General features: G+C 42.2%; 1 protein-coding gene and 1 non-coding gene across 2 annotated transcripts; one reads left to right on the top strand and one right to left on the bottom strand.

The window, feature by feature from the left end:
* Window positions 1-734: 734 nt before the first annotated feature.
* LOC122442119 (olfactory receptor 1J4-like) lies at window positions 735-12334 on the bottom strand. The gene is made up of 2 exons (XM_043469469.1): window positions 11838-12334; window positions 735-1677 (listed from the first exon to the last, which is right to left on the bottom strand). The coding sequence occupies exons 1-2, from the start codon at window positions 12332-12334 to the stop codon at window positions 735-737; spliced, it is 1440 nt and encodes a 479-aa protein (XP_043325404.1).
* A 642-nt stretch (window positions 12335-12976) lies between these two features.
* On the top strand, window positions 12977-13047 carry TRNAC-GCA. The gene has a single exon. It is a non-coding gene; the product is annotated as a tRNA-Cys (tRNA).
* The last annotated feature ends 392 nt before the right edge of the window (window positions 13048-13439 follow it).

Raw genomic sequence — 13439 nt, 5'->3', positions numbered from 1 at the left:
TTCCTCCTGGATTCTACCATAAAAATTCTCTATAGAATTCCCAGTGTAGTTGTAGACATTTATTTTTCAGAATATGTATCTTGATTCAGTTCCCTGTGCTTTTCTTAATCACTATAGTCCAAGTGTCATCATCTAGTATTCTTGACATAGGCATCAGAAACTTAAAGAATGAGAAGATATAGCTTTTAAAAATGTTATTTTTAAAAATAACATTAAAATTTAAAAACTGTTATTTGCTCTAACACATTCAAAAAGCAAATAAATTTGCAGTCAAATTTTCTTTTTCCTTAAAGAGGAAACATGTATCAAAATAAGGGTTCTTTTTGCCTGTTCATAACTATAAATCAATAGTGTAATTGTTAAAGATGACACTTCCTACTCATGACTTAAAAGACATTTGGTGCTTTGAAGATAGTGAAATGATGGTGCTTTAGTATGTTGCCAGATCCCAAGGCTTATGAAACAGAAAGAGACAAAAAATAAAGCTAAAGCAAAAAGAAGTTGGTTCAAAAAACACAGATGGTTACAACAAATAGCACTTGCTGTGTGTCTATGCCTGGAACTCACTGGTTTCAGGAAGAGCAAACAAAAGAACAAGCAAAGCAAGTGGCAGGAAGCAGGGACGCACAGTGGGTACGGCAACAGGCTGGTCCTTGGCATAGATGTCCACGGGGGAATCTCTGACAGGTGCCATTTGGTTCTTCAGAATCAGAAGCTGAGAAGGTGAGGTATTGTTACTTAGAGAAGAAGATCTCCCACCTGGAAAGTCTCCCGAGAGCCCCCTTCATGTCCCTGTTCCTCAGACTGTAGATGAAAGGGTTCAGCATAGGCGTGACCACTGTGTACATCACTGAAGCAATTATGTCTTTGTCATTGGAGTTGTTTGATGGTGGGAAAATGTACAGAACCATAATTGTCCCATAGAATAGGAAAACCACAGAGAGGTGGGAGCCGCAGGTGGACAAGGCTTTGTAAATCCCTTTGGTCGAGGGGACTCTCAGGATGGAGACCCCGATGCGGACATAAGACACTAGGATGCCAGTGAGTGGTATGATGATTCCCAGTGCCCCCACAGTGAAGATGACCAACTCATTGAGGGAGGTGTCTGAGCAGGAGAGCTTAAGCAGGGCAGCAAGATCACAAAAGAAATGAGGGATTGTGTTATCAGCACAGAAGGACAGCCGGGCCAGGCTGAGCGTGTGGGACATTGCACTGCTACAGGAGAAGATCCAGGACACAGCCACCAGTGAAATGCACAGGTTTCCTCGCATGATGATGGTGTAGTGGAGAGGGTGACAGATGGCCACGTACCTGTCATAAGCCATCACTGCAAGAAGGAGATTATCAACACAACCAAAAAATATGAAAAAATACATCTGTGTTACACACCCTGCATAGGGGATCGATTGATCCCGAGTATGCATGTTTATCAGCATCTTAGGAACAGTGACAGATGAAAAGGAGACGTCAGTGAGGGCCAAGTGGCTGAGGAAGAAGTACATGGGGGTGTGGAGGTGAGGGTCCAGCCTGATGAGCAGGATGATGAGCAGGTTACCCAGCACCGTGGTCAGGTACATGCCCAGGAACAGGGCGAAAAACACACCCTGTTGCTCTGGCCAGATGGGGAGCCCCAGGAGAAGGAACTCGGACACGCCGCTCTGGTTCTCCCTCCTCATGCTCCTCTTCTGTCTGCTGGGGATGAAGGATAGAGGGAAATGTCAGAAGCTTTGACCACACTAGGGTCTCAAATTTACTCTCAGAGAAAAAGAATTTTCTCCTAAATTTCTTTTATCACCTAGTATTGCCAAAGCAAGCGACACATCCTCAATGCTCAATATGGTTCCTTTTGATGAAAACCAGAGCAGATTCATTCTTCAGTTTTCTTTTTAATTAACTGTGTTTCTGGCATTAAGATTTTGACCGGAGATAAAGGAATAAACAGGACACACAGGACCGCTTCTCTCTGGATACTAGCCCTCTAGGGAACACCTTCCAAAGGACTGACCAACATTATGGACCTGAAGCCAGATTCCTCGTGTTGCCATCCTGGCCCCACCTCTTTTTAGCTAAATGACTTGGGTTGCTAAATCTCTCTTGGCCTCACATGTGCCTCTATAATGCAAAGATACTAACATCACACAGTCATAGAGCTAATAACAGCATTCTATTTCAATGCATATTAGTATCTAAGAACAGTGTCCTACATAAAATACATACAAAATTTTCTCAATTATTTTTTGTGATAGGACAAGTATCCAAAAAACTCAGTATCAAATTCAAGGATTTAATAAAACAGTATTATGAGATGGTCAGCACAAAGGTCCAAGAAACTGGCCTAAAATTTGCATCTATCTGAGCACACACACACTAAGGTGAACAGAATTCAGATATCACTGGGGTCAGTTCCCTGGTAGAACTTGTCTTAATGCATGTTTATCTTCTGGACAAGAAATAAACCTTCTTTCTGTACATGTATCTCCATCCATTTCTGGTGCTTCATGTTGGCTCAGATCTGAGTGTTCATAGGTAGGAAGACACCTGAGAGCTGAGATCTGGGGTCTGAGAGCTGAGAGATACTGAAGGATTGGAGGGTCTATTAGAATTCAGTTACCTGACTGACCATTCATTACTTCCCAAAATTGATCTTCACACTGGATAATTACTGACATTGAATGAACACTATGTCAAACTAAAACATTTTTGGAAAATAGCCTCACTAAATTTTTTCAACAGTCCTAAGAGGTAGGTGTTATTAAACTTCATCGTAAACTTACTGAGAAGCAGCAGGAAGCTAGCATGGTCACACAGTAACTTCTATAGTCACAATTGTCTCTTGTGTTTTTTTAAATGTATGGGAATCTCTGCTCTTGTGACTCTACTATTTCTCTTTCTCTTTAGTTAGACAGAATAGGCAGGATCTTAAGAAATGTTATTTCAAAATTTGAAGGATTCTCTCTGCTCAGATAACTGTCAATACTCAAATTCCTGCAGCCCTTTAGTTTGTAAATGGCTTTTATTTGCCTTCAATTTTGTTCAGTCCATCAGTGTTTATTTGTATCTGGAAAATAGTAATTTTTCCCCATCATTTCACTAACAGGAGTAGTGAAATAAATTAAATAATCTCACATAGATACTGTATAGTGGAGCCTGGACTAAAAGGTTGATTTTCTGATAATATTTTCACTAGAGAGAGGACCCACTCATTTATTTTTATGGGTGGTAGAGAGGCAACATTTAAATGTGAAATATGAAAAGTTAAAGTGAAAAGGTAAAATACGCTTGGGAGAAAGATAAACATTAACATTGTGTAAGGATCTCTCACTAGATGCTTGCTCCAGACCAGGAAGTTGCTCAAGGTCATTAATTGACTCAGTTCATAGGGTAGAAGAAGGGTCCAGGCTCTGGACTATTCTGCCAAGGACTGCCTTCTCCCTGAAAGTTGCTAGGTCAGACTTAACCCAGGATCACAAAGATCTCCTGGAGGAGAAACAGAGCACATAATGACAACAAGGAGCTGGGAATAATACAGAAGTGGTTCTATGATTCCATCAACACCATGTGGAAAGAGGTGGTCACAGAATTGCTCAGTAATAAAGAGAAGTGGCAACCTGGGGGAGTGCGGCCTGGAGAAGGTTGGGAAAGAGCCTATGGATGGGCTTAATTTTCCTGTCTTCATACCAAATTTTGCCTCCTGAATAGTGAAGAAATGGAGGGTCAGGTGTCTTAGCCTCCATGAGTCTACAATTTGCTATTTAATAAGAGCTTGCAATGTGTCTAGAACGTCTGAAGCACCTTACACACAAGATCTTTCAGCAATCGTCAGGATTCCATTGACAGTAGAGGATGCTGAGCATCACCAAAGCCAAATCCAAAGCTATTAAGTGGGGAAAAGACAAAGATTTGAATGTAGACATTTGTGACATCAGAAATGAGCATTTTGTTTCTAAAATGTATTACCAAAATTGAAGAAGGATGTCAAAAGTGTTGGGTTTCCACTACTGTTGGAAATGGACGTCAGAAGTGCCTCAAAGTGGGCTTCCTTTGGAGCTGCCTGTGTGGATTCTGGTCTCAGCCAAATGGAGAGCTAAAATATGAGACCATTATGCACACACACACACACACACACACACACACCTGTATCTTTGGTGTGAAGTAAGTCAAGATGTGGGGTTTTTTACACAAAGGCACTCACACAGCATCACAGACAAGCACTTGCCAAATGGATTTTTATTTTTCTCTAACTTGAGCTTCCCAGGAACCACAGTGGCACACAGGAGACCCAGGTTCAATCCCTGGGTTGGTAAAATCCCCTGAAGTAGGAAATGGCAACCCACTCCGGTATTCTTGCCTGGAAAATTCCATGGACTAGAAGACCCTGGTGGGCTACAGTCCATGGGGTCACAAAACAGTCAAAAATGACTTTGCACACACATACACACACACATGCTCAAACTATTAATAGGTGAATACAGTCAGGATGTGAGTCAGCTTCAAATCTATGCAAAACTCACAAACAAAATGCCCATGTGCAGTGCAGCTACACACAAACTCTCAAGCATCCTATACCACAGACATTGTAGACCAAGAAGTCACACATATTCAAATCATGAGTCATACACAAGGCCTTACATTCAGCATACAAGCAATGAATGGAAGTAAAAGGAGCACACACTGATAGGAAATTTCCAGCTTCTCTGGAAATCCAGTTACACATACACACATAGTCATAAAACACAGCACACACACAGATACATGCAATGTCTCTCATGGTCACACATGCACACATTTACACACAGACACACATGTACGACAATGGAGATTTCTGGGCTTCTTCTGAGCTATAACAGTGCTATAAGTTCAGATACCTTCTGCTTCTTTCTGTTGCCTGAATCTTCACTTTCTGCTCAAAAGACCCAGCATCCAAAGAAAAAGAGCAAACCTTGGTGGCCCGAGGACCTTTACAGACTCTCATGTCTGTTCAGCAGCCTCAAAACAACAGGCAAGAAGGTCTCCTTTGACTCATCAGAAAGAAACCCCAGAGGGAAACAGCCATCAATCCCTGACTAGAGAAGCAGTTAACTGGGGGCTAATTGCCCAGCTTCCTCCTGGCCCCCAGATGGGGAGTATGTTTAGGGTCCAGAGGGACTGAGCTATACCTGGGGCCACAGGAGATATTGTCCCTAAAGTCAGTGGTACCCTGGGCTTCTGGTCAAATCTCTGGGTGGGAAGTGGAAGTTCCCCTCTTGCCCATGGCTTCTGCACCATGAGTTCAGGTTCTCTGTATGGCAGTGTATGGTACAGACAGTGTAAGTAACTCAGCAAGATTCTGCAGGCTTCCCAACACCTACACAGGCTTCCACTAAAACACAAAGCCCCTTAAAATGTACAGGGCTTTTTGATAGCAGCCATTCTGACTGGCGTGAGATAGTAAATCATTGTGGTTTTAATTCGCATTTCTCTGATAATGAATGATGTTGAGCATAAATGCTGGAAAGCGTGCAGAGAAAAGGGAACCCTCTTACACTGTTGGTGGGAATGCAAACTAGTATAGCCACTATGGAGAACAGCATGCAGATTCCTTAAAAAACTGGAAATAGAACTGCCATACGACCCAGCAATCCCACTGCTGGGCATACACACCAAGGAAAACAGAATTGAAAGAGACACGTGTACCCCAGTGTTCACTGCAGCAGTGTTTCCAATAGCTAGGACATGGAAGCAACCTAGATGTCCATTGGCAGACGAGTGGATAAGAAAGCTGTGGTACAATTACACAATGGAATATTACTCAGCCATTGAAAAGAATGCATTTGAATCAGTTCTAATGAGGTGGATGAAATTGAAGCCTATTACACAGAGCGAAGTATGTCAGAAAGAAAAACACCAATACAGTATATTAACACATATATATGGAATTTAGAAAGATGGCAACAATGACCCTATATGCAAGACAGCAAAAAAGATGCAGATGTAAAGAACAGACTTTTGGACTCTGTGGGAGAAGGTGAGGGTGGGATGATTTGAGAGAATAGCATTGAAACACGTATATTACCATATGTGAAATAGATTACCAATCCAGGTTCGATTCATGAGACAGGCTGCTCAGGGCTGGTGCACTGGGATGACCCTGAGAGATGGGATGGGGAGGAAGGTGGAAGGGGGGTTCAGGATGGGGGACACATGTACACCCATGGCTGATTCATGTCAATGTATGGCAAAAACCACTACAATATTAAAGTAATCAGCCTCCAATTAAAATAAATGAATTAATTTAAAAAATGAACAGGGCTCCCTACTCCTGAGGAGTAGGGGGATTGAAGTAGGACTTCCCTTGTAGTTCTGCTGGTAAAGAATTCACCTGCAATGTGGGAGAGCGGGGTTCGATACCTGTGTTGGGAAGATCCCCTGGAGAAGGGAGAGGTTACACTCCCGTATTCTGGCCTGGAGAATTTCATGGACTGTATGGTCCATGGGGTTGCAAAGAGTTGGACATGACTGAGCGACTTTCACATTCACTTTCACTGAATCTATAACTCTGGAAAAAAGACTCAGGGCTCTCCCTCTAGTAAGAGAGCACACCTGAGCAAGTTATCAAAGAGTTCAGATTCAGCTTCTTCAACTTGAAAACAATGATCATATTCTTCATGTGAGTTTGAAGGATGCTTAAGTAAGCACATAATGAAAGCTTAACAAATGGTAAGGTTTGTTGTCAGTGTCTTTGTATCACCGATGATCAACTATGGCTTGCAATAGACAATTCTGCTTAGTAATTGTTGAATGAATTCATCTATTCATTTATTCATTCGTTCGTTCACTTAAATAATCATTAAGACTCTCTTTAAAGTAAACACTGATTTATGCTCTGGAGACAAAACAGCAAATAATATCAACAGAAATAAATCCCTTTTGTGGAACACATACTCAAGCGGGAGGGGGTGTAGAAAAAAATTGTTAATGCAAAATGAATGGCAGGTAAATGGTGAAAAGTGCTGGGGTCTGATAAAAATCAGGCATGGAGCTAGGGAGAATCAAGAAGCTCAGAAAATACCTAGTGTTACAAGATAACTTTTTCTCAGAAACCCAGACATTTGTCCAATCAAGTGGCTCCAGGTCTGTAAACTGGTTTGCACTACTTTATGCCCATTAGATTGGCTAAAATGGAAAGAACCACTGATATAAAATGTTGTTGAAGCTATGATACAACTGGAACTCATTTACACTGCTAAGTTTGGAAATATATTTAAAAGTTAAATATATGCCAAAAAAGACAACTAAAAAGGAACTACTTCATAATACAGGGAAGTCTACTCAATATGCTGTGATGACCTATATGGGAAAAGAATCTTAAAAAAAGAGTGAATATATGTATATATATATAACTGACTCACTTTGCTGAACAGCAGAAACTAACACAACTTTGGACATAAACTATATTCCAACAAATATTTAAAAAATAGAAGTAGTGTAAAGGGGAAAAAGTTCAACATGTACTACCTAGCACAATTAGGTATTTGTCCAGAGAAAATTAATGTGTATACCTATACATAGACTTACACAAGAATGTTCATAACAGCTTATTTAATAGCCAGAAACTGGAAACAGCCCACATACCCATCAAAAAAAAATCTGTGGTATGTCCATACAATGGAATACTACTCACCAATTTTTTAAAATGAACTACTGATGCACAGTACAACACAAATGAATCTCAAAATGCTTATGCTGAGTGAAAGCAGGAAAAGAACACACACTGTAATAAACTTAAATAACTTCTTAAATAAACTTGTAGAAGATGCAAACTAACCCATGCGACAGAAACAGATTAGTCTTTTCCCTGGGGATAGATGGGAAGAGCAAAGAGAGAGCAGTGTCTTTAGGAAAATCCATGATCATGATGGGTTATACAAATGTCAAAGCTAGGCAAATAGTGTACTTTAGATATACAAAGTTTATTGTATGTCATTTATAACCCCCCAAATCCAGCTGTTTTTAAACAAACAATAACAAAATCAAGTATGATCATGTTTTTCCTCTACTGAATCCCTTTCAATGGGTTCCCAAATCCTTAGAATGAAAACCAGAAAGTCTACTGGAATGGTTAATTTTATGTGTCAACTTGGCTAGGCTGCAGGACCCAGATATTTGGTCAAACACAACTCTATATGTTTCCATGAAGGTATTTTTGGATGAGATTAACATTGCAATCCGGACTCTGATTAAAGCAGATTGTCCCCCATAATGTAGGTGGGCCTTATTCAATCAGTTGAAAGAAGTGTTCATCACTCAGGTGTGTCCAACTCTGTGTGACCCTATGGGTTGTAGGCCACCAGGCTCCTCTGTCCATGGAATTCTCCAGGCAAGAATACTGGAGTGGGTTGCCATTTCTTTCTCCAGGGGATCTTCCTGACCCAGGAATTGAACCCAAATCTCCCACATTGCAGGCAGACTCTTTACTGACTGAGCCACCAGAAGAAGAATGATTCCCCTAAAGAAGAGGCATTTTTGTCCCCAGACTACCTTCAGACTCAAACTGCAACTTGTCCGTGGGTTCCAGGCTGTCAACCCATGCTGCCAAAATTTGGACTTGCTAGTATCTGCAATTACACAAGCCAATTCCAATGAATCTCTCTCTCTCTCTCTCTCTCTCTCACACACACACACACACTTGCACACATCCCATTTGTTCTATTTCTCTAAAGAACCTTGACTAATACACCTGCTATGACCTTAAGTACTCTACAGATCTGGTTCTCTGATAGCTCTAAACTTACTATCTGCCATCCCTCCCCTACTCGTCCCTGTCCAGCTATAGAGGCCTTTCAGCGTCCTTGGAACAGCCAGGCACCATCTCACCTCAGAGCATTTCTAGGTGCTAATTTCTATGCTTCAAATACTTTTGCCCAGATACCTCCATGGCTCACTTCCCTGTCCTCACTAACAACTTTGGATGTTATCTCTTCAGTGAACTCTACCTGGACCACATGAAATCAAATTATGAGCCTCACCCCTAACACTCTTTTTTTTGTGTGTGTGTGTGATAAAGATTTATTAAAGTATGAAAGAGAGAGAGACAGCTTCTGACACAGACATCGGAAGGGGGCAGAAAGAGGGCCCCCCTGCTGCTGCTGCTGCTGCTAAGTCGCTTCAGTCGTGTCTGACTCTGTGCGACCCCATAGATGGCAGCCCACCAGGCTCCCCTGTCCCTGGGAGTCTCCAGGCAAGAACACTGGAGTGGGTTGCCATTTCCTTCTCTGACCCCTAACACTCTTGAACCCCCTTTTTGTGAAAGTTGGACTTCGCTGGTGGCTCAGACTGTAAAAGAATCTGCCTGCACTGTGGGAGACCTGGGTTTGATCCCTGGCTTGGGAAGATCCTCTGGAGAAGGGACTGGCTACCCACTCTAGCATTCTGGCTTGGAGAATTCCATGGACAGAGGAGCCCGGCAGGCTATGGTCCATGGAGTTGCAAAGAGTCAGACCTCACCCCTAGCACTCTTGATCCCCCCTTTTAAGTCTCCTTTATTCATAGAAGTTTTTACCTACCAACAAACCTAGAATTTATTTATATCAGACAAAACCCATCTTCCATAGAGCTTACATGCCAGTAAAGTAACAACGACAAAAAATAAGTAAAGCTAATGGTGTGTTAGAAAGTTCAAAACTACTATGGGAAAAAAAGGAGCATAATGAGCAGGATCAGGAGTGCTGAAATGTAAACTCTACAAGGGGATCAATTTTTTTTAACTTGTATTACTAGAATGTAGAAAATTGCCTGACCCATAGTAGTCATGCAGTAAATATTTTTGTGTGCATAAACTGTGAGTTCATGCATTTAGTTTTATCCTAATAAAAGTGTCATATCTGGGTAAAAGACAACACTTACTTTCCCATGCTAAAAGTAATCAGACAGCAAAAGCCTGTTCTCAACACAAAAATCCAATTTAGAGGGGAAAAATAGTAGTCTTCCTAGGATGGAGAAATTTGGTAATCAGTTTGACTACTCTGTGGTCTGCTACTGTCACAAGTACAATCAAATTAGAGTCTATTTCAGTTTTAGCAAACCATCAAAAGTACTTTATTAGCTAGATTCTGCATTGAGAAGCTAGCATTCTGGACTTCATTAAAACTAAAAATTAGAAACTTAACTGAATATTTGTGCCTGGAAAACACTAGACAAGAGAGAAGAAATAAGGGACTGGTTTATATCTAATTATTTGAACATATAGAAACTCTAAGTTATAATGAAAAGTTATATCACCTATTACTAAGGAGGGTTCTTTAACTTATCAAAAGAATATTCCCTAAAACTTAATCTGACTCTACTTGAGATTCCAAAATGCTCATTTCATCATAGAAAGTGAAGTGCTGTAACATGTTGGAGAATTCTGACCATCCACCACTTGAGGATCAGAAACCCAGCGTTTGAGAAGGAACATGTGTGCAAGTTTGCTAAGTGGCTTCAGTCTGACTCTTTGCGACCCTGTGGACTGTAGCCCACCAGGCTCCTTTGTCCATGGAATTCTCCAGGCAAGAATACTGGAGTGGGTTGCATGCTCTACTCCAGAGGATCTTCCTGACCCAGGGATCTAACCCTCACCTCCTGCATTGGCAGGCAGTTTCTTTACCGCTAGAGCCACCAGGGAAGCCCATGAAGGTACAGCTTGGTCCAAAATACAACCATATTTCACAGCTCTAATCTTAGCCTAAATTTAAAACAAACCTGGCTTCATCATTAAAAAGGAAGCGTAAAATTCTGCTGTTATGTTTTCCTTTTAAGAGAGGTGGTTGATGTGTGTTGTTGTCTTAGCAAGTCTTTCTCTCTTCAGGAAGATAAAACAATAGGGCAGCATACTCATGAAACCTTCCTGGTGGTCCAGTGGTTAAGAATTTGCCTTGCAAGCAGGGGGCACAGGGTCGACTTCCAGTTGGGAAACTAAGATCTTACATGCCATGGAGCAGCTAAGCCTATGTGTGGCAATTTCTGAGCCCCTGGGCCACAACCAGAGAGTCCGTGTGCTGCAAAGAGAGATCCCACATGATGCAACAAAGATCCTGTGTGTTGCAGCTAAAACACAGACAAATAAATAAATACTAAAAAACAAAACAAAAACAAAAACACATAGCACAATGTATTCAGAATGATCAACCACATATCTCACTAATACGGAGTTTGGTGCTTTGAAGACCACAAGTTGCATGTGTGTTGTGGGGCAATGGAAGAATGAATGGAAAACAGATATGACTAAAATGAAAGGAATTGGCCCAGTAACATAGTGACCATTTAAAGAATAACTGGGAAGATGCTAGAGACATGGATGGTCAACACACAACTTTTTAAGAGGGCGTTTCTGGCAAAGTCAGTGGGTTTAAATAAGAACATAGTTAGGTGAGTCTCACTTGATGAGAAGGTTATTGCTTCTGAAAAGAATTCCCAGAGCCAATTTCATGTCTCTGTTCCTTAGGCTGTAGATGAAGGGGTTCAGCATGGGGGTCACCACTGTGTACATCAGTGAGGCAATCACGTCTTTGTCCTTGGACTTGCCTGATGAAGTGGAAAAGTACAGTGCCATAATGGTTCCATAGAATAGAGACACCACAGAGAGGTGGGAGCCACAGGTGGACAGGGCTTTGCAGACCCCCTTGGTAGAAGGGACCCTCAGGATGGAGACCCCAATGAGGCCATAAGAGACCAGGATGCCACTCAGTGGGAGAATGACAACTGCAGTCCCTGCAGTGAATATAAGCAGCTCATTGAGAGAGGTGTCTGAGCAGGAGAGCTTGAGCAGGGCAGCAAGGTCACAGAAGAAATGTGGGATGATGTTCTCTGCACAGAAGGACAGCTGAGCCAGGAGGATGGTGTGGGACAGGGCACCGACACAAGAGAGGAGCCAGGATCCAGCCAGCAGAAACACACACAGCCCCCTGCTCATGATGGTGGTGTAGTGGAGAGGGTGACAGATGGCCACGTACCTGTCATAAGCCATCACTACAAGAAGAAGGTTATCGATGCAGCCAAAAAGTAGGAAAAAATACATCTGTGTTATGCACCCTGCATAGGGGATGGATTGATCCTGGGTTTGCATGTTTATCAGCATCTTAGGGGCAGTGACAGATGAAAAGGAGACATCAGTGAGGGCCAAGTGGCTGAGGAAGAAGTACATGGGGGTGTGAAGGCGAGGGTCCAGCCTGATGAGCAGGATGATGAGCAGGTTGCCCAGCACCGTGGTCAGGTACATGCCCAGGAACAGGGCGAAGAACACACCCTGTTGCTCTGGCCAGATGGGGAGCCCCAGGAGGAGGAACTCGGACACGCTGCTCTGGTTCTCAGGCCTCATGCTCTTCTTATCTCCGCTGGGGATGAACAGAATGGGAAAGGTCAGGAACTTAGACATATTGAACATGGCAATTACCACATGGTTACATACTTTCTCCCAGTGGCCGTGTCATTGTACAGACAAATCTCACTGCATTTCACTCAGACATTGATGCCTCATCCAGTGTAGTGAGAACAATGAAAATGTGATCTGTCTGAGCGCTGACACAGTCCCTTGGAGACACCAATAACACATTAATGAATGAATATCAACCAGACTCTTCAGTGGAAATCATAACACCTCATTGTTTTTTAAACTTAGTGGAGACACTACTATAGACATTAGAGGGAGAGTAATAAATAAGATACAGTCCCTTCCATGACTTTACAACCAGCCTGCTTACGTGCTTGTGTCTGTCTTGTGCACGCACAGACAAAAACACACACTCACACAGATACCACTTAAAGCGTTATTGTAAAAGTAATACACCATGTACAAAATAAGCGCTCAACCCATAAACTCACCTCTTATCATTAGAATGACATAGAAAGAAAAGAATGGAGGGAGGGAGAGAGGAAGGGAGAAAGGAAGTAATGAAACATTATGTCAGTTCCTCAAAAAATTAAGCATAAAATTACCATATGATTCAGAAATTTCAGGACTTCCCTGGTGGCTCAGTGGTAAAGTATCTGCCTGCAATGCAGGAGACTCAGGTTCAATCCCTGGGTTGGGAAGATTCCCTGGAGAAGGGAATGGCAACCCACTCTAATATTCTTGCCTGTAGAATTCCATGGACAGAGGAGCCTGGTAGGCTATATATAGTCCATGGGGTCACAAAAGAGTTCAGTTCAGTTTAGTTCAGTCACTCAGTCATGTCCGACTCTTCACGACCCCATGAACCACAGCAAAATACAGTGAGATTTGTCTGTATATTGACACAGCCACTGGGAGAAATTGGTAATGTATGGTAATTGCTATGCTCAGTATGTCTAAGTTCCTGACATTTCCTACTTTCATCCATCACCAACATCCAGAGTCCACCCAAACCTACATCCATAGAGTCAATGATGTCATCCAGCCATCTCATCCTCCATTGTCCCCTTCTCCTCCTGCCCTCAATCTTTCC

Source organism: Cervus canadensis, chromosome 5 (assembly GCF_019320065.1).
Source record: "Cervus canadensis isolate Bull #8, Minnesota chromosome 5, ASM1932006v1, whole genome shotgun sequence".
Taxonomy (NCBI): Eukaryota; Metazoa; Chordata; class Mammalia; order Artiodactyla; family Cervidae; genus Cervus; species Cervus canadensis.
This window is presented reverse-complemented; position numbering and strand designations above follow the sequence as displayed.